At 51.9% G+C, this 26,990-nt stretch overlaps 3 protein-coding genes across 7 annotated transcripts in view; 1 reads left to right on the forward strand and 2 right to left on the reverse strand.

The window, feature by feature from the left end:
- Window positions 1-4,680: 4,680 nt before the first annotated feature.
- Window positions 4,681-16,209, reverse strand: POLL (DNA polymerase lambda). Of its 4 annotated transcripts, XM_064717095.1 has the most exons (10): window positions 16,026-16,209; window positions 15,820-15,902; window positions 14,750-14,868; window positions 14,200-14,497; window positions 13,419-13,584; window positions 10,581-10,904; window positions 9,901-10,074; window positions 8,862-8,990; window positions 6,749-6,917; window positions 4,681-6,440 (listed from the first exon to the last, which is right to left on the reverse strand). In XM_064717095.1, the coding sequence occupies exons 3-10, from the start codon at window positions 14,862-14,864 to the stop codon at window positions 6,076-6,078; spliced, it is 1,740 nt and encodes a 579-aa protein (XP_064573165.1). In that variant the 5' UTR covers window positions 14,865-14,868; window positions 15,820-15,902; window positions 16,026-16,209; the 3' UTR covers window positions 4,681-6,075. The 4 variants fall into 4 exon arrangements, with proteins under 4 accessions (XP_064573165.1, XP_064573167.1, XP_064573168.1 ...); XM_064717097.1 differs by lacking the exon at window positions 15,820-15,902; XM_064717098.1 differs by having other exon boundaries at window positions 14,200-14,494; window positions 15,820-16,209.
- Window positions 16,210-16,252: 43 nt separating this feature from the next.
- Window positions 16,253-23,361, forward strand: DPCD (deleted in primary ciliary dyskinesia homolog (mouse)). Its single transcript, XM_064717119.1, has 6 exons — window positions 16,253-16,347; window positions 16,608-16,688; window positions 17,269-17,393; window positions 18,173-18,306; window positions 21,925-22,027; window positions 23,159-23,361. Exons 1-6 carry the CDS (start codon window positions 16,284-16,286, stop codon window positions 23,261-23,263), a joined length of 612 nt encoding a protein of 203 aa, XP_064573189.1. The 5' UTR covers window positions 16,253-16,283; the 3' UTR covers window positions 23,264-23,361.
- Window positions 23,362-24,361: 1,000 nt separating this feature from the next.
- The window catches only part of FBXW4 (F-box and WD repeat domain containing 4), a 59,123-nt gene continuing 56,494 nt past the window's right edge, over window positions 24,362-26,990 (reverse strand). For both annotated transcript variants that reach the window (XM_064717047.1, XM_064717046.1), the window contains 3 exons: window positions 25,670-25,810; window positions 25,378-25,519; window positions 24,362-25,124 (listed from right to left, as the gene is read on the reverse strand). In XM_064717047.1, coding sequence (XP_064573117.1) covers window positions 25,008-25,124; window positions 25,378-25,519; window positions 25,670-25,810 — 400 coding nt within the window. In that variant the 3' untranslated portion in view covers window positions 24,362-25,007. The remainder of the gene's footprint in view (window positions 25,125-25,377; window positions 25,520-25,669; window positions 25,811-26,990) is intronic.

The following is a 26,990-nucleotide window of genomic DNA, read 5'->3' on the forward strand; positions in this document are numbered from 1 at the left end:
CCCTGCTCTGCATCCCCCCTGCCTGACCCACACCAGCCACTTCACTGCAGCTGTAGCTCCACTGACCTGCCATTAGTTATGATGCCTGAGCCCAGGCACGAGGTCAGCCAGGCTGGCCCAGACATAAATCAGCTCCCTATGGGCAAGGAGACTTGGGGACAGCAGTGACAAGTGCCCACCAGTGCTGTAGGACCCTCCCACCGTGGCCCTGAGATGATTCCTGGGAATGGAGGCCTTACCCCCATCACATCCAGCCAGGATCATGGGGACCTGGCTGTCGCACCAGCAGCTCCTCAGGGTGAAGAGGAGCACTGTGTCCCAGGGAGGGACAAGGGCTGTGCCACACAGAGGCAATGAAACAGCAGGGCTGACACCCTAAAGCCCAAACAGGGGATTGAGGGCCAGCTCAGGAGGTGTCCACCACAGAGCTGGGCACCCACAGGGGTGATGTGATGAGAGGTGACACCACGGGGCTGAGGGGACAGGCTGGGGCCACTCCCGCTGCCCTGCCAGGGGGAGGTCTGAGTGAAGAGGGCTTTCTCTGCCGCTTTGGGCCTCCCTGAGCTGCCCAGCCCGGCCCAGCCCGGCCCAGCCCAGCCCAGCCCAGCCCGGGCTCCCTCCGCCTGCCCGCGCTGCCATCCCCGGTCCTCCAGCTCCCTCTGCTGCCGGCCGAGACTGCGGCTGATGGAGCGGCCGGAGCAGCATCTCAGCCGCCCCAGGTCCCTCCCCAGCAAGGTCTCCAGGCACGGACCGCAGGTCACCAGCATCTCCCACAAGCCCCCGGTCCGCTCACCTGGAGAAAGGATGAGGGCAGAGGATGCCCCCGGCACGCTGCGGGACACGGGACAGCCAGCCCCAAGCAGCCCCGGTGCAGCGGGCAGCCTTACCAGGACCAGTAGGTGGCTGCAGACCCTGGAGATCCCCCGGAGGGATGGACTGTGGCAAGATCTCAGCCTCAGTCCTAGACTGACTCCACGCCGAGACTGCAGCTCCAGTGCAGGCATTTGCAAACAGGTCCTTCCAGCTTGGGTGATTCCTTTTCTCTGTGCAGACATGTGTGTTCATGCCATGCACACTGCAAGTGTCAGGAGCTGCTCAGCAGCCAGTCTGTTTCTTTTCAAAACTTGACATAAGCAGGTAAATTACCCCCAAGTAACACATTTACCACGAGAGGAAAAATGTCGGTGCTGCTGCTGCCACCAAAGCAGGAGCTCCTGCCTCCCATTCCCCACAGTGACGGGGAGCCTGAGTTACAGCCCTGTTGGAGAGACAGCAGGGCTGTAAATGCCTCTCTTTGTGCTGCTTTCCAGCCCAACCAGAGCCCATTGATCACCAGGACAGGAGTGAAGCCAGCAAAGAGAAGCAGGGGCTGGGATGGTGGAGACATGCAGCCAGAGCCATGCCAGGAGCTGGACATGTCCAGGGATGCTTGAATCTGGCCCTCTGCATTCTTCTGCCTCTGTGAGACCCCTGGTCTAAGGACACAGACTGCTTCTTTCACCCCTTGGACAAGCTCATTTGCTTGGCCAGCAACTGCAGAGGGATTTAAGTCGGGAGAACACAGCACTATGGAGGAAGGTCCCTGTGCCAGTGTGGTGCAAGCACAGAGCCTTATGGCACACATATTTGGTGGGAAAAAAGGCTGGTTTGAGGGTGAGGACTGACCCTTTACTTGGCCACAACTCACAGCCACTAAATGCTACCAAGGATGCTCAGGAACTGGGATGTTATTTGCACCTAGAGAAAAAGAGACCCTGCCCAAAGGAAAAACAGCCTCAGGAAAAGCAAGGAGGGAAACTGAGGCACAGAGTGCCCATGTGACATGGAGAGACATCCTGGGTTTCAGGAGGGCCTCAGCATGGGGAATCCTTTTACAACCTCAAGCATTTGCTGTAGCACAGCCAGTGCTGAGATTCAACCTGAGCAACCGCAAACTGCTCTGAGTGAGCTTCCCCCAGGCAGGCAAAGTGTCTGTGTTGTGTCTGACCTGCACCTGGGCACACTGGGGACTCACAGTCCCCATGCCCCAGCAGCCAGGCACATGGCTGCTGCCCCCAAGGCAAAGGCCCTCTCTGGCACCCTGAGCCCTGCACAGTCAGGTGGCCTCACACAGAGGTTAGGGATGGCCAAGGGGCTGTACAGAATCAGGACATTCTGCTCATGAGATCCAAGGTAGGATGTTTCCCATAGCCCAGGCTGCAGGGAGCAAGGGAAGGTGGCATCAGGCCTGTCCCAGCTGCACCATCACTGCTGAGCCATGGGGAAAGCCATTTGTCTTGCAAGCATGAAGCCCCTGTGCAGACCTCTCCCATGGGATTGGGGTCACAGTCCCTTCTCCAGATGGGGGGGATGATTCTGAGGGAACACTGATTCCTGGCTTTGAGACACAGGCTCATGCAGACCACAAGACATGACCACGGCATCCTCTACAGAACATGGCCCAGCATCCTGCCACATATCCATGCCATGTTCCCATCAGGGCAGCTCTGCCATCACCCAGCTGGATCTTATTCCAGACAGAGGAAACTGCTGGAAACAGGGGCTGCAATACAAACCATCACAGAGGGACTTGATGCATGCCCTGCTGCATTCCTTGCTCTGCTGCCCACTGGCTGCCCAGCCAGGGCTCAGTCTGCACCCACTGACCTGAGGGTGCCCTGCAGGGTGCTGTGCCCTCCAGGCCTTCTCCAGCCAGGCTTCCCCAGCAGCCCTTCCCTGACGCTCCGCACCACGCCGACGTCACCCGGCCATCAATAGCGCTTGGTTAATTAATTTGATGGAAACAGCAGGGACCACACTTTGCATTTAGTGAACTTCTGAGAACTTCCAACCTCATCTTCATAATTGGCCTCATAAATTCGAGGAAAGAGAGAAATCAGCAAAGCCAGAGCAGCGCAGGAGGCAGGAGAGGCCCTGCACGCGGGAGGGCGGGCGAGTGCGTGAGAAGTGACTCTATTTGGTGTCCTTATTTAATTTTATTGCACAGATCCATCTTCGCCCGCCCCCTCCCTGCCTAGCCCTCTCTCTCCCGCTCTCCCTGCTGAGTTCACCTAATCATGATAAATTCATATTCATTTCCCTGCCTGCTCCGACGGGGGGAGCAGCAGCTCCCCTACATTCGCCCAGCCGTGCTGCCATTAGCAAATATTTACTCATGAGCACAAAGTGCTGGAGTTGGAGGCCAAACTACCCACCCTGCACCCCCTTCCCCCAGCCCCTCTCCAGGATGAGCAGGGCAGGTAAGGATGGGTGTCCTTCCCACAGGATAGGGAGCAGAGTGGGAAGGGCTGCCTAACACCCAGAGCTTTTTCTTTGTCCAGAGATTTTCTTCCTTTTCAATGAAAGAGGCAGAGAGATGCTTGTTGGGGGGACAGGAATTGCCTGAGATCCCAATCTAGACTCACCTTCAAGGTACAAGGATGCGAGAGTGGGAGCAAGGGGCTCGGCATCAGAACCTGAAGGCCTGTCCCAGCTCCACGACTTTCCACTCATTCTCAAAGTGCTGCTGCTTTTTGTTTTATTTTTAATTTTCAGGATGATCAGACTCACAGCCAGGGAGAGCGGGAGGGGGTGTGCTGGGGAGGGGGAATAGCTGAAGCCCCTTCCTGGGAAGCAGAAACCAGGCAAGACCTCGTTAGAGATGCCTAAAACCACGTTTGCTCTCCCTGCCTGCACTGATCCTGGGGACTCAGCACCCACCTCCTCCCAGACACCCCAGGACCCCATCCCTTGTACCTTCTTGCCAAGTGGGGCATGCTGTGGTTTAGAAGAGGCAGAAGGTGGGCTGTTATAAGGGGGTGGTGAGGGACTAGAGGTACAGAGAGGAGCATTTACGGAACAGCTCAGTCCCCTCTGCCCAGGGCAGGGCTGACTCACAGTGGCACGGCCCAGCCTCTCATGTTTCTCCCCTTGCACCAGGATGAGGGAGAAGCAACAACCAGAAAGGTCACCCTCCAGCTGCTCCGGACAAGCTCCGTGTGCTCCTGCACCTCCTGCCCCTTTCAACCCCCACACCTACACCCAGGAGAAATGGTCCTTATCCATCCGTGGCCCACCTGGCTGCAGTTAGCCACATGAGGGCCCTCTGCCCCCTCCAAAGCTCCCAGGCAGGGATTTGTGGGGTGGGAGGGGACAGACGGACATCAGGCTCATTCCCTCACAGAGCAGGGGACCGGTGGGATTTCTGCCCCAGTGGCCTCTACATGACACATATGTACTAGGGCCACCCCCCTGGCATTTCCCAAGGGGGTGGGCACAAAGTCTAGCCCAGCCTCCCCCTAAATAAAAGCAGGACAAACAGCAGGGTCAGGTGCTGCTGCAGCACCCCTTTGCTTCCGGGGTGTGAACTGTAGCCCTGGAGGAGGGATGACAAAGGGGAAGGAGTTGGGGGCAAGCAGTGCCTATTTCCCATACCACTGCCAATGCCTTCAGCACATGGTCCCCCCGAGAAGCAGCCCCAGTGCTCCAGGAACAGCAGCTCCCTGCCCTGAGAGCCAGAAGTCCAACAGTGTGATGATCTCCCCTGTGTGTTCTCCACCTCCACTGAAACCAGGGAAATGGACCAGACCAGGAGCTCCTGGTAAGCCACAGGAGAAAGTCCCAACAGCTACAGTGCAGAGAGCAAAAAGACAGAGATACCAAGGGAAAAGTAAGAAGGGATTTATTTATTTATTTATTTATTTATTACACTTTAAATTTCAAAGCACCAAGACATGCCAAAAGACATTCATTTCCCCCAGGTGTCCAGCAGAAATGTTGGGTTGACAAATGCCACTGCTGGGGTGTGGGTCACCCTAGCAAAGCCCCAGCCCTGCTGGTGCCAGTAGCCACAGGAACAGTGCAAACCCACCTGGTTTGTGCCTGCCCTAGCAGCAAACGTGCAGCTTTGTCACTGTACCTGATGGGGCCAGACCCCCACAAGGGAGCAAGAGCCCTGGGGGCCTGGCACAGAAATGCCCACCATGGCACCTCTGCCAGGAGCAACCACTGCAATACCTGTAACAGACAGAGCACTCAATGTCCCTGGGAAATTCATCTTCACAATATAAAACAGTTGAGGTTTCCTGAGATATAAAATTCACTCCCATGGAACTGGTGGGACCAGCCACATGCACCTGTATACACAAACACACACACTTTCCCTGATCAAAGACCAGATGACTCCATGGCTTCCACACAAAAAAAAGGAAAAAGTTTTGCTTTGTCCCAGTTCCAAATTAACTATCTCCTTGTGCTTTTCTCTGTCTCTATGCTTCCTACAGACAGACACACAGCGCTGCTGGGTTACATTCAGTGCCAATACATTCAAATCTCTCCTGAGCACAGCTCCCCAAGCTGTGAGCTCTGCTCCTCTCCTGCACCAAGAAAGGAGGTCTTGGGCCAGACCAGGGCTCTGAGTAAATCTGGAAGATCCTCAGAACACGAGGCTGGGAGCAAGCAGGTACAGAACCTCAGGTCCCTATGTCTCTTTCAAGACTCATCTGGCGTCAGGGAAAGCTGGAGGCAGCAACAGCAGCCTGGCCCTGTGCAATCGGACCCATCAAAGGACACACCAGCTCAGACACAGCAGGACACAGCAACAGCACAGGTTAACCCCTTGAGACTCCTGCAGTAGCAGCTGCCAGCACTAGTGAGGAGGAAGGCTTGCCACAGAACCAAGCTAGACCTCTGCTACCTTCATTCACAGCTCAGAACAGAAATTTCACAGTGTCAGTGCTCAGATACAGAGGAACATGCACCCCACTTCCTTTGTTCCCAAGCACTGTCAGGGGCTGGATCACAAGGTTCTGCAACCCAGTCTTCCAAAGTTGGGGAGAGGAGGGCCAGGGTAGCTGATGGACAGTGAGCCCTTTTGGTAGCCACACCAAGAGAGCACTTCAGTGTGGTTCCAGCCCACAGCCTGTGCTGAGGAAGCCACAGAGCTCTGCCCAGCAGCCAGGCCTCACGCTTGCAAGGAGCCCCAGTTTGCTGGGAGATGTTCCTCAGCCTGCAGGCACCACAGAGCCTTTCCACCTCCGGGGAAATCAGATCCTTCCAAGCAGCAGCACAGCACAAGCCCAGGGTGACGCACAGGCCTCACCAGTCCCGTTCGGAGGGCTCACGGTAAGGCAGCCCCAGGTGAATGAAGACATCTCTCTCGGTGGGGGTGGGCAGAGTGTGCCCAGGGGCCACCTTGGCACCGCCAGGGCCCCGCACCACGGCCGAGCTGAGCGCGTGCTCCGACAGGCTCATGCCCTTGCTCTTGGCCAGGGCGCGCATGGAGCGGTTGAAGTGAGCCGAGCCCGTGAAGTAGAGCAGGGCGCAGGCGAACTCCCGGTACGGCACCACGATGATGTCCAGGCGACGGTGGCGCCGCGCGGGCCCCGGCAGGCGGCACACGCCCAGGTACTTCTGCTGATCACCATTGTCCTCCTGACTCACCAGGTCGTCTGTAAGGAAGCCTGGGAAGAGAGAACAGGGCAAGAGGAGCTCAGTGGTAGATGGACACCTCCACGCTGAACTCCCCACTGCCCAGAGAGCAGCAGAGGTGTCCCATAACGTGCTGTGGGACACCAGCGAGCTGCACACTGAGCTGCAGCAATAGTCCCTCCTTAAAACGACAGATGAGCCAGGTCGAGGGGCAATACTTTTAAGGACTAACAAGATGTCCCATCCTTGGGAGAAGTGATCACCTATTCGTCAATGAATGCCATCCACCTCACTGCCTCCTCGCCTTGGCCATTCTAAGAGCAGCTTCCCGCCCTCTTACCGCTCCTGCGGAGGCTGCTGAGCAGCTTGCTGAACACGCCACGGTGAGACTGCCCATCTGGGTGAGTGACCAGCACATCCACATCTCCACACGTGGCCTTACCCCGACGGTAGGAGCCACAGGCAACACACACGAGGCCAGGCTTGATGGCCAGGGCAGCTTGTCTGACCTTCAAGAAAGAGGATGAGGAGTCAGAGACCATGCCCTTTTCATTAAGGCAGCAAAGGATCTCGTGCCTGCCTTGAGGCCTGTCCTGCATCTCCAGATGCAGGCATGGCACACTGCCCCAACAAGAGGGCTGGCCTGCTGTCAGGGGAGGAGTGAGCCAGAGCGGCCTCCACCCAGTCCTGCAAACATCCTGCACAATGCCACACCATACAGTGGTCAACCATCAGCTCTTGGGAGCAATGGGTTGGGACAAGCAGGAATATGAAGGGGCAAAGCACAAGCTTTCAGAGCCTTCAGTTTCTGAGACAGCATGAGATAAGAGGTTTTTCAGCAGGCCTACAAGAACAAGGCTCACCAGCTCTGCCCACAAGGCAAATCAGTTCAACAGGTGATGGTCACAGGCCCTGTTTCAAAAACAGGCATGGGCTTGTGAAGTCTCCCCAGCAGGATTCAACACAGCAGAAAATCTGTGAGTACCCCTTGGAGTTCACTCCTGCAAGGAGCTCTGCCTCTGCAGGAGAGCTGGGCTTCCTGACCCAGAAAAAGCACAATTGTCCCAGCATTTTAGACCAAAGGGATGCCAACATGCTGCTGCCAGCAATCAAACACATAATAAGAACTTCCCCTATTACAGTCTTCTCCAAGCTGGACCCCAGCTCCTGTTTTGTGCAGACAGTGCTAACTCTGATGGCTTCATTCATTACATGTTTAAGAAAGGCTCCCAAGTCCCTGACAGGCCTAAAGTATTCTTGGCCTGATTGTGCCAATCACCCTGCTGGCAGCAAATAATGAGGGGCTCAGCAATTCCTGGTGATGGGGCCATCACAGAGGCTGGGGTTCAGCAAGGCAGTGTCCGTGCCCACAGCCCCTTGTCACTCTTGGGGATCATCCTTCATTAGCAAGAGATAAACCCATTAACCTTTGCCCCAAAGGTGCTCCAAGAAGCCACAAGCTTTTCTCATGCGGAGCAAGCCCTCCTCTGGTGTTTTTGCCCCCCTTCTGGCTTTAAATGAAGATTTCTAGAAAACTCCCAGCCCCACCCGAGAGCCTAAAAGCTCCTCAGATCTCACTGTGACAGGCAGCACAGACAGTGACTAATCCCTCATTCTCTCTCCAGGGCCTGGATCAGAGGTGTGTGCGTGTGTATGGAGGGAAGCACAGTAATCCCATCAAGATAACAATAGACCCACTCCCAAGAGCCAACTCCTCAGGCCAGCCTGCCTGGGAAAGGGACCACTCACCACCAAAATGGCTAATCCGGCCCACAGGAGTGACACCCCAGCAGGAGCCTGGCAGGAAGGTATTCTTCATGGCCAGGCCCTGTGGCCGAGTGACAGGGTCACACTGGCTGCTGCTTCCATGGTGACTGGAGAGCACGGGGGTAGCAATGACAGCGTGTCGCCCAGGCTCTTGGCTCACATTAGGGTACACTGGCTTAGCACCCCATAGTCTCAGAGTGCCACAGCATCCTACAGCAAGCAGCACTCGTTTGCAGCCTGGATCCCCTTTGCTTCCACCAAGGATATCCACCCTCTGTTCTCTAACTGACAACTAGACCACAAGGTGCTCACAGCTCCCTGTGAAGGACCAGCACCAGGGATACGTCAGGTGAAAGCAGACATTCCAGACATGATGAGAGGCAAGAAAGCAGAGCTGGGAACCTGCTTATCCCACCATGCCACATGCAGCCTTCTTCAAAGCAGTGTGTAGGACTAACTCCAGTGAAGTATCCTCCTCCTTGCCAGGCACTCAGACTGAACTTTCTCACGGGGCAAGGTAGGGGCCTTGTGTGCCCATGCCCAAAAAGGGTCCCCCAGGCACTGACCCCCATCAGAGGAGAGGCTGAAGAGCTCAGCTCTAACACAAGGGCTATTTCCACAGCGTGTACCCTCCTGTCATGTCCCAGCAGGTACTGCACTCTAAGGCCTGTGGCCAAGCTACTCACAGTCTGCTCTATCTCTGCAGCTTCCTCCCGAGGCATGCGCTCCAGGAAATCGGCGTAGTGCTTCAGCCCCACGGCCTGCTGGCTGCTCAGAGCGGCCTTGCTGCGGATGTCATCCAGCGTCCGGAAACCCTAGAGCAGACCAGGTGTGATATTCACACATCTGCCAAGACTTTGCTCTTCACACACTTTCCACCAAGATTTGGGAAGATTGTATTTAGCCTGTCTCAAGTTCAGGCCAAGTCACAGCTTCTGAGATCACATGTAAAGAACACTTTAGGGCCCAGTTCCTAAAAGAAGGGATTTAGGCAATTGCACTATCCATGCACACCTCTAATCTCCACCCCTCCTCTGACAGAAGGCTACTGCTCTTCAAGCATGGTGTCTCTATACCCTGAAGGAAAACATGCAATGCAGGTAAAAGAACAACACCCACAACATCCCAATGAAGGAAAGCTGACAGCATGAACACAAATGTGTTTTCAAGTCAAGAAACTAGTCACAAACCAAACACTACAGGAAACCAGGCTTCAATAGCTCATGCTCAGGAGACAAACTGTTTTTAAAGAAGGAACCCACCCAGTGGGTTGGGCTGCTCCTGTTGGCACAATTATTTCAACCTCATTCTTGTAACTCTGAGAAGAAATGGATGGCTACTCTGACAGCTACAGGCCAACAGTCAGCAATTGCACCAGGAGCCTCATGGCCAAAATGCCCTGATTCAAGCCTGGCTCTTAGCAACATCATTGCCATGACTAGTGTGACATGAGCTCCAAAAAGTGATGCTAGAGCAGAGGCAGAATGTCTCCCATTCCTCTTCTCCACATCTTCATCCTTTACCCATCCCAGCACAACTAAAGTCTCAGCAGGGTGCTGAGACACAATGGGACCCAATCTCATAGCTCCTCCCCAAAAAAACAGATTTAAATCTGACCTGTAGGTATCAGCAATTAAAAACTATTTGTGAAAGTAAATCTCCTACACTCAGCAGCAGTCTTCAAACCATAATCAGAGAGCCTCTTGTGTAAGGCACTGAACTTACCTGCTGGTACCACATCTGAGCTGTCTTGACCCCTGCTCCCCAGATGTTGGAAAACAACTCCAGCACAGGCACACTCTCACTGATGTGATCCAGCTTGCGCAGGTGCCCACTCTCCAAGATCTCCAGGATCTTCTCTGCCATCCGCTTCCCAATGCCAGGGATTTTGCAGGCTTCCTGGAAAGAAACCAGAGCTGCTACTGGAAAAGCAAAGATCATGGACAAGCTGGGGAGCTGCTGCTGACTGAGCCTGGTTAGTCATTTGATGAGTGAAGGTTACATGGCAGGACTAGTCCTGCCTAATGATCTCCTCTCTAGCCCAGGCTTACCTTGGCTGATCAATTCAACTGGAAAAGGACAAGACTGCAGAATGGGACTGAAACACGAAAACACTGAACTGCTGGACTGCCACAGCCCCCAAGACTCATATCCAGCCAGTTTTACATGTTATCACTATCAATAGCCAGGTGCTGTTGATGAAGAGGAAGGTGAAAATGTCCCTGCATTGTGTCTAAGGAAGGCATTTATCTTGAGAGTGTCCAGATCTGGCCCTAAAAGGCTCAGATTCCACTTTTCTACTGTTCTGCAAACAGTTTATGGTCAATAAATCTCAACTTGCACTTGCTATACAACTTCCATGGAAGGTCCATCTCCCTGCTCCACCCCCTGGGGAGGTGTTTTACCTGGTAGGAGGTGACTGGTTTGTGGTAGCTCTTGAGTGCATTGATTGCTTTGGAGTAGCCCAGAGCTCTCCACTTGTCCCCCTGGACAGAGTAAGCCTTTGCCAGCACTTCCAGCTTCTCTGTTATGCACTGGTTGTGATTTTCCTTCTTGGTGTTGGAAGACTGGGCACAAACCCACTTGCTGGGAGGCTGGGCCACTGTTTCAGAGCTATCACTGATCTCCTCTGATGATTTCACAGGGTAGTGGCCAGAAATCAATGCTTCCAGGTCTCCCTGGGTAACACCAGCATCTTCTCCTTCACTGTCTTCATCATCAGAGTATTTCTTTAGGGAAAGATCAGAAAGCAGCCATGTGAGAATAAGTACATGCCTAATACAAACCCTTGGCACAAGCTACTTCTGAGATTAGGAAAGAGAGCACTAACCACCCTCCCTCCTGGGCACACCATGCTAACTGCCACCTCTAGAAGTGGCTGGTTAGATGCACACCACAGTTGCTCACACCTCAAGCTACACATGCACATCTCACACTGCACAGGAGACTACACTGCTGTCTACCTGTGATCCAAGCACACAGGCCCCTCCTACACCCAAGGCCCTGAGGTAAGACACTGAGTAAGTGAGCAACTGCTGCCAGCAGCAAGGTGTGACAATGCCAAAATCCCTGGCTGGCACAGATGCTGACTCCCTACTCCCACTGGGAAATCTTTAGCTCATCTGGTGGCAGCACAGGCACATCTCTCACATTCAGACTCAGCAACCTCTACCCCATGATGCAGATGACAGCAGATAGGCACTGAACTTTGTTTTCAGTTTACAGACACAAAATCTTAACAAGAGTAGTAAATTTAAATCCCCTCATTTTCCCCATGGCTATCTGCAAGAGAAAAGGGGAGGAAGGAATGACACAAAGGACTCCACATTCCTCAGTGACAGAAGAAAGAACCAATGTATGCATTTGCTGATACCCTCAGCATTAAGATGCCTCTGTGTAGACTTAAGAAACAATGAGCCTCGGCTTCAGGTAATGAACAAAAGGGGAGAGAAGTGGAAAGGCACACAGGGACTTTGTAGACTGCTTTGCTCACTGGGGTCCCCATCTCCCCTCATGTATAAACACAGGAGTCTATGAAGATCCAAGAGCTTGTGGAAGTAACTCTGAGTGATGCAGGGTTGTTTGGGATCAGTCCAGCAATTACATGCAGCACACCATGTTCTGTTATGAGTTTCAGCAGAGTGTGAGCCTAAGGAAGAGGCACATGCTTGCAGCTTCTGGTTCTGCTGCCTGAGAAGGTAGGAGGTCTGAAGACACATAGATGGGATCTGTTTTGCAGTCTTGTTTTATAACTTCGAAAACTGCATAAGATTGAAGATTTGATTTAATTAGTTTAATTTGTCTTGAAATGCAACTCCCTTCAGATGCTGCTCTCTAAGGGCAGCAAAGCCTCAGAAGGCTCAGATAAGTCAGTAAGCCCCTTAAAAGCATATAAAGGAGCATGTTATCCATTCACAACGCAGAGAGCTCTGCAGCTGGACCTGGAAGCAATTCCCATCCTTCTGGCCAGCAGTGTCACAGAGGTGAAACAGCCCTTAAACCCCTGACTCTCCACACTTTGTCAGCAAAGCTGATGGACTCTTTACAACCACATGTGCAAAACCAGCTAGTAGCAACAGGCTACTTGAGAGGGAGACAGGCAGCCTGGGGTGACAGCTCTGGGTTCACAGAGTAACTGGCACTGCTTACAGAGGCTGCCTTGCAGAGAACCACTGCATCTGCATGCCAGTCAAAAAGTGTTGCTAGTCTGACTGTAACAGGATTTCCTCACAGAAGTTTACATCCAAAGGCAGAACTCCCAGATCAGTCTCTGTTTAATACAAAACATTGACACCCATCATCTCCTAGAGAAAAAACATACATCCAAGCTAGAAATGACTCTGTGCTTAAAAGCTGCTTCTAAACTAAGTTTCAGCTTTATTGCTGCAGCTGGGTCTCAAATATCCCACTCCTCCCCAAATCACATATCCCATTCCTCCTCAAGTCACACACATCTAAGCCTGGGACAATGGATTTTACTGAAACGTCTACAAATGTGGCTTTTGTGCCCTCAGAGAGCTGCCAGGTAGAGAGTAATTTCAGGCTTTGGGCAACAAGATTTTGGACTGTGTTGCCAGTAATACAAAGCAGCTGCTGGGGATGTTTGAGGTAACTTTGCTACAGACAGATTTGAATTACACAAATGCCCAAGAAGAACTCACCAAATTTGAGCAAAAATGCAGAGAACGGCAGGAAAGCTAACAGCAGGTCAGAGATGCTCACTCATAGCAGAAGCCACTAATAACCCAACACAGATATTTCAAGAACACCTCCATGATCCTTCTGGTAGCAACCTGATCCACTGTACAAACATGTGTCTGAGCAGGGTGTTTGCCAAGGAGTGGAGAACTGACCCATATGGCTCAGGCAGGAGCATGGGATGAAATATCAGAGACAGCTTCCTGAAAAGAAGATATTCTCAGACAGGGAATATTCCTCAAAAGGACGTAAGTGAGTATCATCATAGTGAGCCTTGGCCTGATCAGAGCACCAGGACAGCTTCAGCTGGGAAGGTTCTGATGGCAACAGCAATTTAGGGCCACTGTTTCTATTCTTAGTACCTAAAAAGGACAAAGAGAAGCAGTAACCATGTCCACAGCCTGAGTCTGGCTCACTGGAACTTCCAAACACCTTCCCTTTGCTGAGAAAATCTCACATGGTATCCCTGCAGGGATGCTCTTAGCCAGGAAAAGCAGCAAGCAGGATCTGCTCACAAGGAGATGGATCTGTCAGGAAAGCCTCACCTCAGCCAGTCGCTGCTGTCCAAGGGTGCCCAAGCCTCGCTGTGAGGAATCCTCCAGCTGTGATTCAGTGCTTGGTTTCACTGCTCCCTCCTCTGCTGGGGGCTGCACTTTTTCTCTGTCCAGGATCTGCTGCTGTTCTTTCTGGAATTCCTCCTCCTCCAGGTACCTGCCATGGATCAGATGTCTCAGTACAGAAGAAGGAGGACTTCTCAACCCCCAGAAGTTTGACCAAGAAATTCTTCTGCATGTTTTGGGATGGAACAAACAACCCACATGAATTGTACTCTCTCAGATCACAGATTAATTACTCTGGCTTTAGCTCAACTCCCCAGTTAACATCTACCTTGCTGACCTGCAACTTCCACTCCTACCTACCTCACTCTTAGACTCTCTTCCCAAAACACTGCCAAAACATTCTGATCCTAATCTGTGCCTGCTGCTCCATTTTTAATTTCCTCTTGTGCCTAGTTTGCAATTTCTCTCTACCCTTCATCTGCAATAAATAAAAAACAGTATTTAATCCTCAGTATTTTTAAGAGACATCTTGTTATCACTGATGGATCAGGAAGAGGTGCCTTTAGCATCTGTAGCAAGTGACAGGACTTCTGGCAGTACTTCTGGGCCCTATTATGTGTTTCACTACCACACAGAACTTTGAGTCAGGCTCACAGGAGCCGCAAGGAGTTGCAGTCCAAGATTTTGAGCAGAGCTCAAACTGTAGTGCTGTTCAGTTTAGGACAGAGGAAATGCAGGGAGGAATGGCAGAGTGGCGTTTGCATACCTGTGAGGGATAAAGACGCCATAGCCAGCAGTGCTCAGCAGCTTCTGGTCCCTAATGCACGCACTAAGCCAGGCTGCCTTCACCAGCTGCAGCCCCGGGCGCAGCTTGGTGAGCCTGAGGAGCCGGAGGGCGCGGGGGCAGTCCATGTGCTCGGCCACAATGACGTGTGTCACCTCGGGGCAGAGCTGGCTGTGAACCACGCCCCCGTTGTGCACAATCTGCCTGCGGAAGATCTCGGCCCTGGCCTGGCCAATGCCGGCTTGCAGCACGAAGGCAACGACTGGTTTCAGCCACTCTGCTGAGGAAAGCACAGGGACACGGTGACAACAGAAACCCCAGCCAGCAGGGCTACATCTCTCACACAGGACTTGATGGCACCAGCCCTGGCAGGCAGTCTTGGGGGGCTCCAGCAGGACACACCAAACCAAGCTGGCCATGACCACTACAGAAAACACACTGTGGGCCACAAAAAGCCCATGGGGAACAGCACTTGCAGTTAACACACTGGGTGTAAGAATTATATCCTGCATCACAGGGACACAGGACTTACCCTCTGGTATCTCTGTTCCTTGCTCCTTCGGGATCTTTGGAGGGATGCTTTTCTCCGAGCCATCCCTCACCTTCTTCCTCTTGGGAAAGGCTTTGACAATCCCTTGTGGCTCCATAGGCCTGGTGGGAAAGTTAGCAGCAATTGCTAAATACAAACAAGAAAGAGCAACATTGCTTAGCTCTTACCTAACCACAACTCAAGATTCACTCATGTTGCTCACTGTCTTTGTTCTGAAGTTTTTTGTTGTTGCCTTCCAAAAATGCTCAACCTGAGGGAGGCAACCAGAATCAAGAATTGCAGCCCACAAGGTCAGAAAAACCAAAATCAGAAAGTCACTTAAGTTAACCATACCTGAATGGCTTAGAAACCTCTACAGCTGAGTTCTTACAATGGAAAGCATTCAACTATTTTAACAGTTTAGAGCTCCTATCTGCTCAGCCTAAAGAAGCAACTTTATTTCCCAGGCATTTCTTAAGCACATTCCCAAGAGGGAAACACTTCTCCTGCCAGGGCTGAAATCCAGTCACCTATGAGACAAAACTCTGACTGACACCAAGTGTTTCACACAGCCACAAGAGGAAAACTCCCAACTTGGCTTCATCTGGAAATAGCAAATTATTAAAAGATTAACTAGCCAAGTTCAACATGGGTAAAACTGTAGCTTTACCATGACAAGCCTTGCAAATGCAAACTTTAGAGCTTGAACTACCAGGACACAAGGAAGCTCAGTTTTTTGTAGCCCAAACAAGCCCCAAATCACTGTATATCCCAACAGCCCCCTCCCTGTGGTTGCAGCGCTGAGTTCACACCAGCTCGGTTTCCTCTCTGTGCAGCACTCCGTGTTTCTCTTAGAGTTCTCACACACAGTCCACCACAAACCTATCCTACCCAACCTGGGAAAGCTGGAAATGGTCCCATTGGGCCATGGCTTCCTGCTATGGTCACCTTCTCATCTGAACACTAAACATAATCCTCTGAAGACCAACCCAGAGCTCGACTCAAGTCCTCACTTCTGTGAGGAAGAGTTCAGCTCCATGGGAACAGAAATCCCGCTACATTTCTAAACTCACCTTCGCTGAAACGGTTCAGTTTTCAGGACGTTTTGACCAAAACAAAAAAAAAAAAAAGAGCCCTCTGGAAACAGTAATCCTTTCTATAAGATAAAGAAAAAGCCCACATCAAAAGCCCGCCAAGGTTCAGGGTGCCCAAGTCCGTTGCAGAGCTGGGCAGTGTGTTTCTGCAGGCTGTATTTGAACTCCTATAAACCACAACGCACCGAGAACCTGCCTTGCCTTGCCAGCCTCCCCAGGCCGCCAAGGTCTCAAGGCCACCAACCCGGGACTGGCAAGAACGACCCCCCCAGACTCGCGGTTGTGCCCCGAGGGGGGAAGCCGGAGAGGGTAAGGCCCCGAAGGAGCGCGGGCCTGGGGCCGGGGCCAGGCCGGGCAGGGCCGCGCTCGGCTCGGCCGGGCCGGAAGCCCTTCCGGGCGGCGGGCGGAAGTTTCCGCGTTGCCGCGGCGACGACGCGGCCGCCATGGCGGTGCCGAGCTGGCTGGAGCGGCTGCGGGCGGCCGGCAAGACGGCGCTGGTGCAGGACGGTAACCGCGGGGCGAGGGTCGGGATAGCCCTCGCCCGCCCCCGCCGCGGAGTGAGGGGTGGTCCTGCAGCGAGCGGGCGCGGAAGGGAGCGCTCCTGGGCACAGCCCCGCAGCCTGGCCTCCAGGGAAGGACACAAGGCCAGAACGCGGGCGGTGGGACGGGGTCCCGGACCATGGGATAGGGCCCCAGGCAGTGGGACAGAGCCCTTTACCCAGGGATAGGTGTATCCCGTCTCCTCTCACCACCTGCCTTGCCTCTAGGGAAGCGGAAGATCCACTACTTGTTCGAGGATGGGAAGGAGATGGCCGAAGAGTACGACATTAAGACTGGCCAGTTAATAAGTAAGTGTTGCTCTGCAGGGTAGTGGGTCTGTACCACCTGGTCAGGAACAAATCATCCCTACCTGTTTTGGGAGACAGGAATGCCTGTAGCAGAATTTTGTACGGTCCAGCTTGCAGCCAGGGTTCTCTGACTTTCATAGCTTAGCAGACCTTGCTTTAGCCCAGGATCTCCCCCAAACATCCCCTCTGTCACAACAGACTTGGATGGACTAGATGGGATTGCCATCATCGGTGCCAGGCACCAAGTCTGTACCACATGAAGGGTTGAAATATGCTTTTTGGTGGCTTCTGCTACCACAAACAAAGTGTTGTTTATGGCTCCTGTCCAAAACCACATCAGCACAGCACCTGTCGCAACCCCACCGTGGCTTCAGCACCAAGTAGCAAAAAAGAGGCATTCAGCACAGGATGTCTGACCTAGGAATAGGCCAACTAGCAGATCAACTCACACCAAGATCGAAATTACTGGAATTAAGATACATGTATTCATATAATCTCAGTGTGCTGGGCAGCTTTTGCAGTCAGTTGCTGGAGTTATTGAAGAGCAGAAGAATGAAAACCCTCCTTCTCTCTTCCCCAGGTAGAAAATGGCGAGAGAAGAACACCCTTGGGGGCACGGGCAAGTGGCAGGTGGAAGTGGGAGAGCCAACCTCGCCACTCCTGGGAGCACTGGAGTCAGAGCTTATAACAGAGAGCAGCTCAAATGTATGTAAGGGTCTGCAGGTACCACTGCACCTAAAACTGCCTTGTCTTGTCCTTACAGCGGTAGTTGGTAGAGTGCAGATCACCAAGAGACAGCCTTAATGCAGCCAGCACTCTGAACTGCAGGGCTGAGTAGAAAGAAGACATAGCTTAGGTTTTTTAGGAGTCTTCAAGACATTTGTAGTTTCCTTAAGAAACTGTACTGCTGTGTTGGCCAACTGCTATCCTGTCTTGAAAGAGCAGGATGACAGGAAGGCCAGTGCCAGGACAAGTCAGGGGATAGAAAACAAACGTGATAGCAATGAAAGGCACAGGCAGTGCATAGCAGGCTGCTCCCTAATAGGGCACAGCTTGTTTCATCTTCATACCCCTCTAGCTGAGGGCACAGCTGGTTTAGTCTCTCTTCATCTTTTCAGAAGCTGTGCTTCTGAAACACAAGCACAGCTCTGCACCACAAACTGGGGCAGAGTTAGGACTGAATCCAGCAGGTTCCTAGAGCAGGCAGAGCTCAGTATTTGGTTGTCTGTGGCCCTGTAACCCTGTACTGGCAAGGCTTCCTGAGTAAACACTTTCAGCCTCCTGCAAGCAGTGTCCTGGGAAAAGGCAGAGCAACCTTAGTTGTAGGAAGGTGGTGCTCAGGCAGTTTCTTCAGTTACTCCTTAATGCTCCAGTGTGAAAGAACAGCTATCCCCATGTGGAGTCTCACAAGGTAGTAGAGGAAGGAGACAGGGAGGAGAGGAGACAGCTGGAGGGGCCTTGCTAAAGGTATTTGTTTGCTGTAGCCCATCTTCATGAGGAAGGATACCTTGAGCAGCTTCCAGTGGCGGATCCGTAACCTCCCCTACCCCAAAGAGGTCTACAGCGTCTGCGTGGAGGAGGAGCAGCGCTGCTGCGTCATCCGGACCACCAACAAGAAGTCAGTAAGGAGGGCACTGCTGGTGCTGACAGTCCCCTGGGGTGGGCTGGCACAGGGGGCAGGCTAGTGATGGCACAGGGGGCTGTCCCCTCTTCTGTCCCAGTGTGCAAGGGCTCAGGGGCCTCACCTTGCAGCACGTCTCCTGCTGCCCAATTTGCACTCTCAGCTGCCTCAGACACGTTTACAAGTAGGGCTCCCCAATCTCTGCAGTGGCCTTTGCAAACTCATCTTGGCTCCTATAGGGTGGTGCTTGCAGTGTTCTTACCCTGTCAAATATCACTTTCTCAGAAAAATAAAGTAGGAGCCTTGCAGACTTCTTGAAGCTAGAATATTCCATTTTCTCTCTCTGATTTTAGTCACTGCATCTCAGAATGCTGCAGGATTCAACATGGACAGCAAAATCGTGGGCACCCAAACAGATCTCCCTGCATAAACATGTCCAATAGTCACAGTGCCAGTGATATGATCTGGAGGTAGCAAGCAAAAAAAGGCAGACTGAATCTGGGAAGGAAGCACCACAGTGTTCTGCCAAGAGAGATTTGAGATGGGAGGATGAAAATAGAAAATGCTGTTAAAGCCACATCTTGCAGTGTCAATACATGGCATCTCACATGGAATGAAACACACACCGTGTCCCAAAGCATCTACAGCTTCAGATAAGCCAAGACGAACTGTAGTATTGAGAAGTGAGTGCACGGAACAAGCCTTGGGAGCACAAGGGAAGGTGATGGAAGTGGCTGTAGGTGGTGCTGTCGGCACAGAACTGCGGCCCCTCTGCTGCCGAGGGCTTCGCGAAGCAGCACCCGCGAGTCTCCCGGCAAAGGGCTGCTGGAGTTCTGCACATCGGCACACCTGGGGGCTCAAAACCAGAAGGCTGGGAAGAGGAAAGTTAACCCATAGAAACAGCAAGAAATTACACCTCTAATACAGAAAGATGTTGGCCTAAATGCACACAGAGAGATTCACAGAACAGTGGTGCTTTAGTAGGGAGACCCACGTAGCAAAAGATGAATGAGATTCCCATCAGCCACACAGGGATATCCATGGAGCTAGGACATGAATGGAGTACTTGATCCTAAATCCAACCACATACTGTCACAGACAGGCTTATCTACTCCCAGTCCTACTGATAGTTGTCCGTATGTGGGAATTTCCTGCATAGGTGCCATAAGGTTATAATGTAGCACTGAGGCTTTACCTATGCCCTACCTGACTTCTGGTTCTTTTGTACTCCTCTCAGGAGAGTCTTCCATGAGCAGCTCACACTTGTTCTCTCACTGACTGGTGCCAGAGGACCCCACAGCAACTCATGGCCTGTGTCTGACAGTTAAGGACTTTTAGAATTAAAGCTGAAAAGCCACCTCACTGAGGACAAGAATGACGTTGCTGTCAGTAGGGAGCAGGGACAGACACCAGCACTAGCACACTTAGTACAGGCTCCAGGATATCTTAGATCATTTCTCCTGGGTCTCAGCCAGGGCAAGGCACCACTCAGCAACTAATTCCAAGATAGCAACAGCAGCATGGAATCCACAGAGAGAGCGCACATCACTACAGGAGAGAAAGGAAGCCTCGGAGCCTCTCCAACCCTTGGAAGTCAGCCATGCTGCTTCTGAGCAACAGAGCTGTGCTGACCGCCAGCCAGAGGCACAAGTAACAGGATGGGCTGCCAAGTCACTACTAAGTAGCTCAGCTCTAAATTCTCAGCATACCAGTAGCAGTTTTCCCTACGGGCTAACAAAAAGTGGGTTTCCAATAGGAAAATAATAGAGGCGATTTCACATACGTACTGTGGATCACGGGCCAGGACTCAGGCTCAGAGTGTAATACTGCCCCTTGGCCATGGGGTGAGAGGAGAGGGCAGAGAATCAGCCTGCATTGGCTGGGATAACCACCCATCAGCTACCTCCCCAGCCCAGACAGGAGCTCTTCACTTCCACCAGTCACTCTGTTCCCTCTGGCCACGGCAAGGGCTGCTCAAGTGGGATTTGCTTAAAACCTCTTGCTGTAAAATAAATCCATTAAACTGAACTCTAAAAACAAACCTAGAAAGCCACCTCCCCAAACGCCAAACCTGATTCAATTATTGTAGTGAGAGGCAGTGGTAATGTTAGGAGGAGGAGGGGTTGGCAAGGCAGATCTGGTTTCCTTTGATCTTGTCACAGATTTTAGTTTGAGGCCAGCCAAAGCCATTCTTCTCCCCTTCTCCTTAGTCCTGGGGCAGCAGAATGCTGCTGTTTCATTGATGACTCCCAAGGCCCTTTGAAACAGTGGGTTTTTTTCTGTGTACTGCTTTTTTTTTGTCTAATCGGTAAGAAGTTAACACTTCCTTAACATGTCTTTGTGTTCATCTAATCTCTGCTGTTTAACCTTTGACATCTCCCTTATTATCCATGTCTGCCACCTTTTCCAAATACCGACAGCAGTGACAACACAGAACGGTTTGAGCCCTGCGGTAACAAGCCGTGTACATTCCTCCCACTGCACCGGGAAAGCCATTTGCCCTTTGTAGCTGTTTTCACCGTGACTTGGAAAATAAACTGCACTTTGGGCAGAGGTAGCTCGAGAGGCCAAGCCTCACACACAGCCAGCTGAATTGAGAACCACCTCTCATGGTAGCAGCCACTACCTATTCCCACTCTGCTCCAGGCACCTCAGTACCAGCTACAGGCTAATTCCTTGGAGAGGATTGCCCACAAGAGTGTTGGAAGAGACTAAGAATCCAGCCCTGCCTCTGGGTGGGCACAGGACCACAAGCCAGTGTATTTGGTACAGCCCCAGAGAGAAGCTGTAGATGCAAGGCAAGCAATGCTAAGCACAGATCATCTCAGGCAAACACAGACACAGGTCTACTGCATTCTGGCTCCACAGTCTTAGAAAATCTCTTACCTGGCAAAAACCTCTCTGTCCTCTGCTTGGATGTGAGAGGTTACTGGAAGACTGGGATAGAAACCAGGGAGGGAACTAGGAGAGCTGTAAGTGCAGAGGAGCACCACAGCCACCATGCAGGCTGCATGGAGATGCTGCAGAGCAGGGGCTCAGGTGATTGTGGGCAGTTACACCTGGAGATCTGTGCCCGGGGTATGCATGAGCACCACCATGCCACCAAAGCAAGAAGCTACCTAGGATGAGCAGCAAGAAGTTAAAAAGAAGGGTTTAGGAAGGATTGCAACACAAAACAGTGCATCACAGAAGAAAGTTATATGTCACAAGAGCTTTGACAGCTATTTTGACGAAAGCTAAAGGAAGCTGTTACTTAGAGGGAATGAGAGGCCATGGACAAGGAAAAAGACAAGGAACACCTTGGTAGGGCTGAGTAGTCTAACCGTAGCTGGCACTACACATACAGGCATGCTGGAGGGACCAAGCCTGCTGTCACACACCAGAGCTCTTCAGGACTTTGCCAGCTCTGGTTTCCAGTTTGGAGGTTGGTTTCTAGTGCTCCTGCTAACCTGGGGGCATCAGCAGGCACACAACATGGCACAAGGGCCTCCTGCCAACCCTGAGAGGTCTGTTGTCCTCATGTACACTTTGTAGACCAGCAGGCTGTGTCTTAGCACTCTTAGTGGCGAACAGAAACCCCACCTTCCTTATTTCTGTCTCCTCTCTCATTTGTAGGTACTATAAAAAGTTCTCTATTCCTGATCTGGACCGATATCACCTCCCCTTGGATGCAGCTGCCCTGAGCTTCACCCATGCCAACAACACCCTGATCATCACGGTGAGGTTTTAACCATGCACATCAGCACTCTGCCCTTCTCTTTATGTCCACAAAGAAGCTAAAGTCCTTACATGTGGGGAAATGAAGCAGAGCTGAGGGTCACCCATGCAGCTCCTTCTCTGTCACACAGACAGTGGGAGTTTCAGATTACACTGGGCATGCTGACACTAGCCAAGAGATCCCAGGTGGCAGGAGAGGCCCTGCTTGCTGCTCAAGGTGACATGCAGGTGGAAGAGTGTCTGTCGTGCCCTGTTTTCCATGTATTATCTCCCTCAAGCCTGAGCAAGCCTCCACTCTCAGGGACATTAAGTTTCTCTTGTCTCAGAGCATAAAAGCCCAAGGACCTGCTGCACTTTGAGGTCTCAGAGTCTTAAAACAGTACAATAAAAAATAATCACCTGCTGCTTTGTGTCAGAGAGGGAACACTTCCAGACACATGGCAGAAGCAAGAGACTAGCAACATGGACACACTTGCAACTTCTCGTTGCAAGGAGCAGACAGATGCTTTTGAGCAACAGGTGTTTGCCTTATTCAGTGCAGACTCAGCTACACAGAGGGCACACCCTCCATGAGAAACCTAGCAGCAGACCTGGGCTGCACGTGCAGAGGAAATGGGCCAAGAAGAACACCTTGAGTCCTCCTGAGCTTCTGTTTGCTACTGGCCAAACCTTGCAAAAAGCACCTGCATCCACCTCTAAGCTGCAGCTGGGTGAGAGGCCTCTGAGGGGAAGACAGAGGAACTGCAACTCTTACTTCTCTCTGCATTAAAAAAAAAAAAGAATGCATATTTTATATACATATATATATAAAACACTTGTGATCATGCGGTCAGGGAGCACAGCAAGGATCTGCTTGCCAGGATATTCCAGAGGGGTTAGTGGGGGCCAAGATTCCACACCTAACTGGAAAGTTTTACTTGCACCATAAAAGATACTCCAGAACTTGGCAAATGTCTTTAGCCTGATGGCACCACCTCTCTAAATGGGCTTCAGAGGCTGCTGGTAAGGGCAAGGCCTCCCTTGGCAGGAGAGCCCTTGCTGGACTGGCAGCAACAGGCTGCAGTTGGTCTGCTTTGAGCAGAGGCTGGACAGGAGTTCAGGAGTGCTAAGGGCATTTCTCTCTGTCATACAGTACCAGAAGCCGAAGGAGATCCTGGCTGCAGAAGAGCAGCTGCAGAAGGAGCTGAAGAAGATAAAGGCAGCTAACAGTGGGGATGGAGACTGTAAGACCCAGTAGGCAGTGGCTGCTAAGAGGTTGAGGTGAGGGGCAGCTCTCTGGCACAGCTTCATGGTGTTTATTTTGCCTTATCTAATAAAAATGGGTTCTGTTGTTAACAGAGTAATTTGGAGGAATCTCTGTACGCCTAGGAAGATGGCAGGGCAGTTGACCTGTCTGCTGCCCTGGCCTGCTGATTTATGCAGACATTTCATAAAACTGTAGATTGGTTTGTGTTGGAAAGGACCTTAAAGGTCATCTCATTCTAACCTCCCTGTCATGGGCAGGGACACCTTCCACTACACCAGACTGCTCCAAGCCCCATCCAGCCTGGCCTGGACCATTTCCAGGGATGGAATGATCCTTCTGTGAATTGTGGGAAGCTGTAGTATGCAAAGGAAGCACACCACATCCACAACCAGCAGCCCTGTCCCCATCCAACATGACACCTTGGGAATTCCCCATCTGCCACCATTGCTGAAGGCAGTAATGTTTGGAAAACAAGAACTCCCTCCTCACACCTATTACTTGCCTGAGATGAGCTTGGGAGCAGCTCCTGCCTGTGCAGTTATGCAGCTCCTTCATGCAAGTCAGGATGCTCTGGTGACTTTGCTATCTCTGCAAACAGCATCAATGTTTAGACCTGAGTGGGCACAGCCTATGAAACAGGGTAAAGAGGAAGACATGCAGCTGCTTCCTTAGTGCCAGCCATCCACAACGTGACAGGGCTGTGCAGAGGGCAGGGACCAAGATGCAGCTGCCTCCATTGGCATGGCACGGAGGGGAAGCAGTGGCAGAGCCCACTTGGATGTGTCTACAGGACCCCAGTAAATCACATCCAGGTGTTCGTACTAGTCTGGTTTGCTGCTTCATTAAGCAGGCACCAAATGGGTCACAGATCCTAATTTTTGAATTCTTGTTTGAAAAAGTGACAGGAGATCCAAACTCCCAGGAATCACCTTCAATGCAGCAGTGTCACAGGGTCTAGCCAGGGAGAGAGATCTATAAGACATGGAGACGGGATCTGAAAATAGGTCCAACCTCCCCCACCCACCCAGGCCCCTGCAATCAGCAGGTAACATCACAGCCCCTTCAGAACCTGAAACAAAACATACAATCTCTTTTGTTTCCTTACAGTTTTATTTAGCAAAACGCAACCATTTCAGCCCTGCCAAGTGCACAGCCTGACCTGACGGCCAGCTTGGGGAGGCACACTGAAAGCAGGGCTGGCTCTGCCTTTTAGCTCAATTGTTGCTCTTGGCTGTGAAGGACAACACAAGCAGCTGTCAGAACAGCAAGTTAAGGAGAAAGGTGGGCCTCGCTCCAGGCACCCTTCCCTTCCACCAAATCAGTTCACCCCACACACAGCCTAGTCTTATTTCACATGCTTAGAGCTTGGCTGATCTCAAACTGACCAGCACAAAGCTGATGGGGCATCCTGGCTCAGCCTGCCCCTCTAAATGATGTATCCACAGGAAAAAAAGGAAGGAAAAAGAAAAAGAAAAAAAGTAACACAGTTAATAAAACAATTCCTGACTTGCACAAAATAAAAAGGGTACAGACAATTGGCCTATTATTTTCACTAACAGGCAGGTATGGTTGAGAAAGTTTGGCCCTTTGTGCACTCTTCATTGTAGCTTTCTGGCAGGCAAAAACATTCCTTCAGAAGCCTTGTGGGCCTTTCTCACCTCTCCTGCCCTGCAATTCCCTGAGCCAAGTGTCAGCTCTGCTGAGTTGGGGTCACCAGAAGCAGCTGTGGTGCTCTTCACAAGGCCGTGAAGTCCAGGACGTGCAGGGCTGACGCCAGGGCAGCGTACAGGTGGGTGGTACTGAAACGGAGGCAGTACACTGGGCTGCTGGTGGGTGAAGACAGATGAAAGCTCTGCAAAAAACAGGAGAATCAACCTTCAGAAACAAGGTCAGCCCAAAGATGCTGGGTGGTGTTACAGATCCAAAGGCTGAGATGTCTGAGAAAGCAGGTTTTCTCTGCATATAGGGTAGGTTTGCCATGGGGGACTAGCCCCAAAGACAGCCCAGCAGCCCCTCTTTCTTCTTTCCACACTGGGCATGCACACTGGGCTGCCAGAGAACAGCTGAGAAGCTCTGCTGCTGCTCAGTCTCCCACTGGTGCTCACCTGCAGGCACCGAGTCTGCCGCTTATCCCAGAGGCGCACCACACCGTAGTAGGAAGAGCCGCTGGCAATCATATGGTTCTTATCACTCCTTATGCAGTACAGGGCACTGTCATGGGGCTCTTCCCACTCCTGGACACACTTCCTGCAAGGGCAACACAAACCAGAGCAGGGCTGAGCCTCCATTCCTCCATCCACTTTGCCTGAAGGAGCTCATTCAGTGAGAGCTGAGTTCCCAGACGCTGCACAAGGACAGTGCAGGAGCCTCACGTGGGCCCCAGCAGGGCAGGCTCACCTGGTGCTGGTCCGTATGTCCCAGTAGCGGATGTAGGTGTCATACCCACAGGAAAGGAGAAGGGAGGGCGTTTCATAGAACACATCCAGGACTCCAGCTCCACGGTGGAAGTCGGTCCCTAAACAGGTCAACAGCTGACCACTGCAATGAAACACATTAGGGGAAGAGTAATTCAGAGCAAAAAGCCCTTCCAGTTCAGCTGGCCAGAGCAGAGATGGTGTCACAGAAGTCTTCCAGATCTCATTTCTGTGATATAACAGAATACAAAAGCCCACATAGTTTTTGACTGCCAGCCCCAGCTTCTGCTACTGGTTGGGCCATTAACCATGAAGGGTCATGAAGGGTGACCAGCAGGAGTCCCAGCTGGAAGAGGAAGAGCCAAGGTACAGATGCAGCTGACCCCCAGCAGAATGGGAGAAGTGACCAGCATTCTGAATTATATGGCTCCACTTCACAGGAGACAACTCCCAGCTTAGTGAGACTCCAAATAGTCTACAAGAGCCATTTACATGTTCAATCCCATCCCATACTGTCCTTCAAAATACTGTCCACTGGGGTATTTCCCTAGATCTTTGACACACAGCACAGATCCACAGGCAAATCAGACTTTCCCAACCCAGTCTGCCATGGCTGCTCTCCTCAACCCCCTCCAGTTATACCACATTCTACAAACACCGTATCTGGGGCTGAATGTGATAGGTCACAAGCAACCACCCCAATGATCAATCATCTGGAGATGACTTTCCAAAGGCTAGATTTTTCTCCTTTTTTTGACCCTTTCCTCCTTTTTAATTCCTTGCTTGCAGTGAAAGAGCAAAAGCAAGATCTCCACAAAGCTCTATGCTGAGTGCTTTGTGGTGGTATCACTCTGCTGCTTGTTTCTATGCAAACTAGCAGCTCACCTGGTGGATAGTGTCTGGTGAGGTCTCGGCCTGCCAGGCTTCAAGAAGCTTGAGCCTCTTCCCTGGGTCACACGGAATTGCATCAGGTGCATGGCAAAGCCTGTCCCAGTGTCATTCCACCTGCTGCAGCAGCCAGTGGTATTCAGACTCTTGGGAATGGAGTGGGCAATCTGCCCAGCTTCTTGAAATGGCCACCTATTGCAAACCCTCCTTTTTTTCCTTCTCCTTCTCCTCACACCCTTTACATCAAAAATGCTGGACACAATAAAACTTGAAGCACCTGCTTTTCAAACTCTGCTCCATGGCCACCCCTCACCAACAGCCTCCTGTTTCTCAGGACAATGAAGCAGTCCTGAAAGCCAACAGCACGGATCCCGCAGTGGGGTCACTCTCAGCATCTCCCTCCATTATTTTGTTAC

Source organism: Zonotrichia leucophrys, chromosome 6 (assembly GCF_028769735.1).
Source record: "Zonotrichia leucophrys gambelii isolate GWCS_2022_RI chromosome 6, RI_Zleu_2.0, whole genome shotgun sequence".
Taxonomy (NCBI): domain Eukaryota; kingdom Metazoa; phylum Chordata; class Aves; order Passeriformes; family Passerellidae; genus Zonotrichia; species Zonotrichia leucophrys.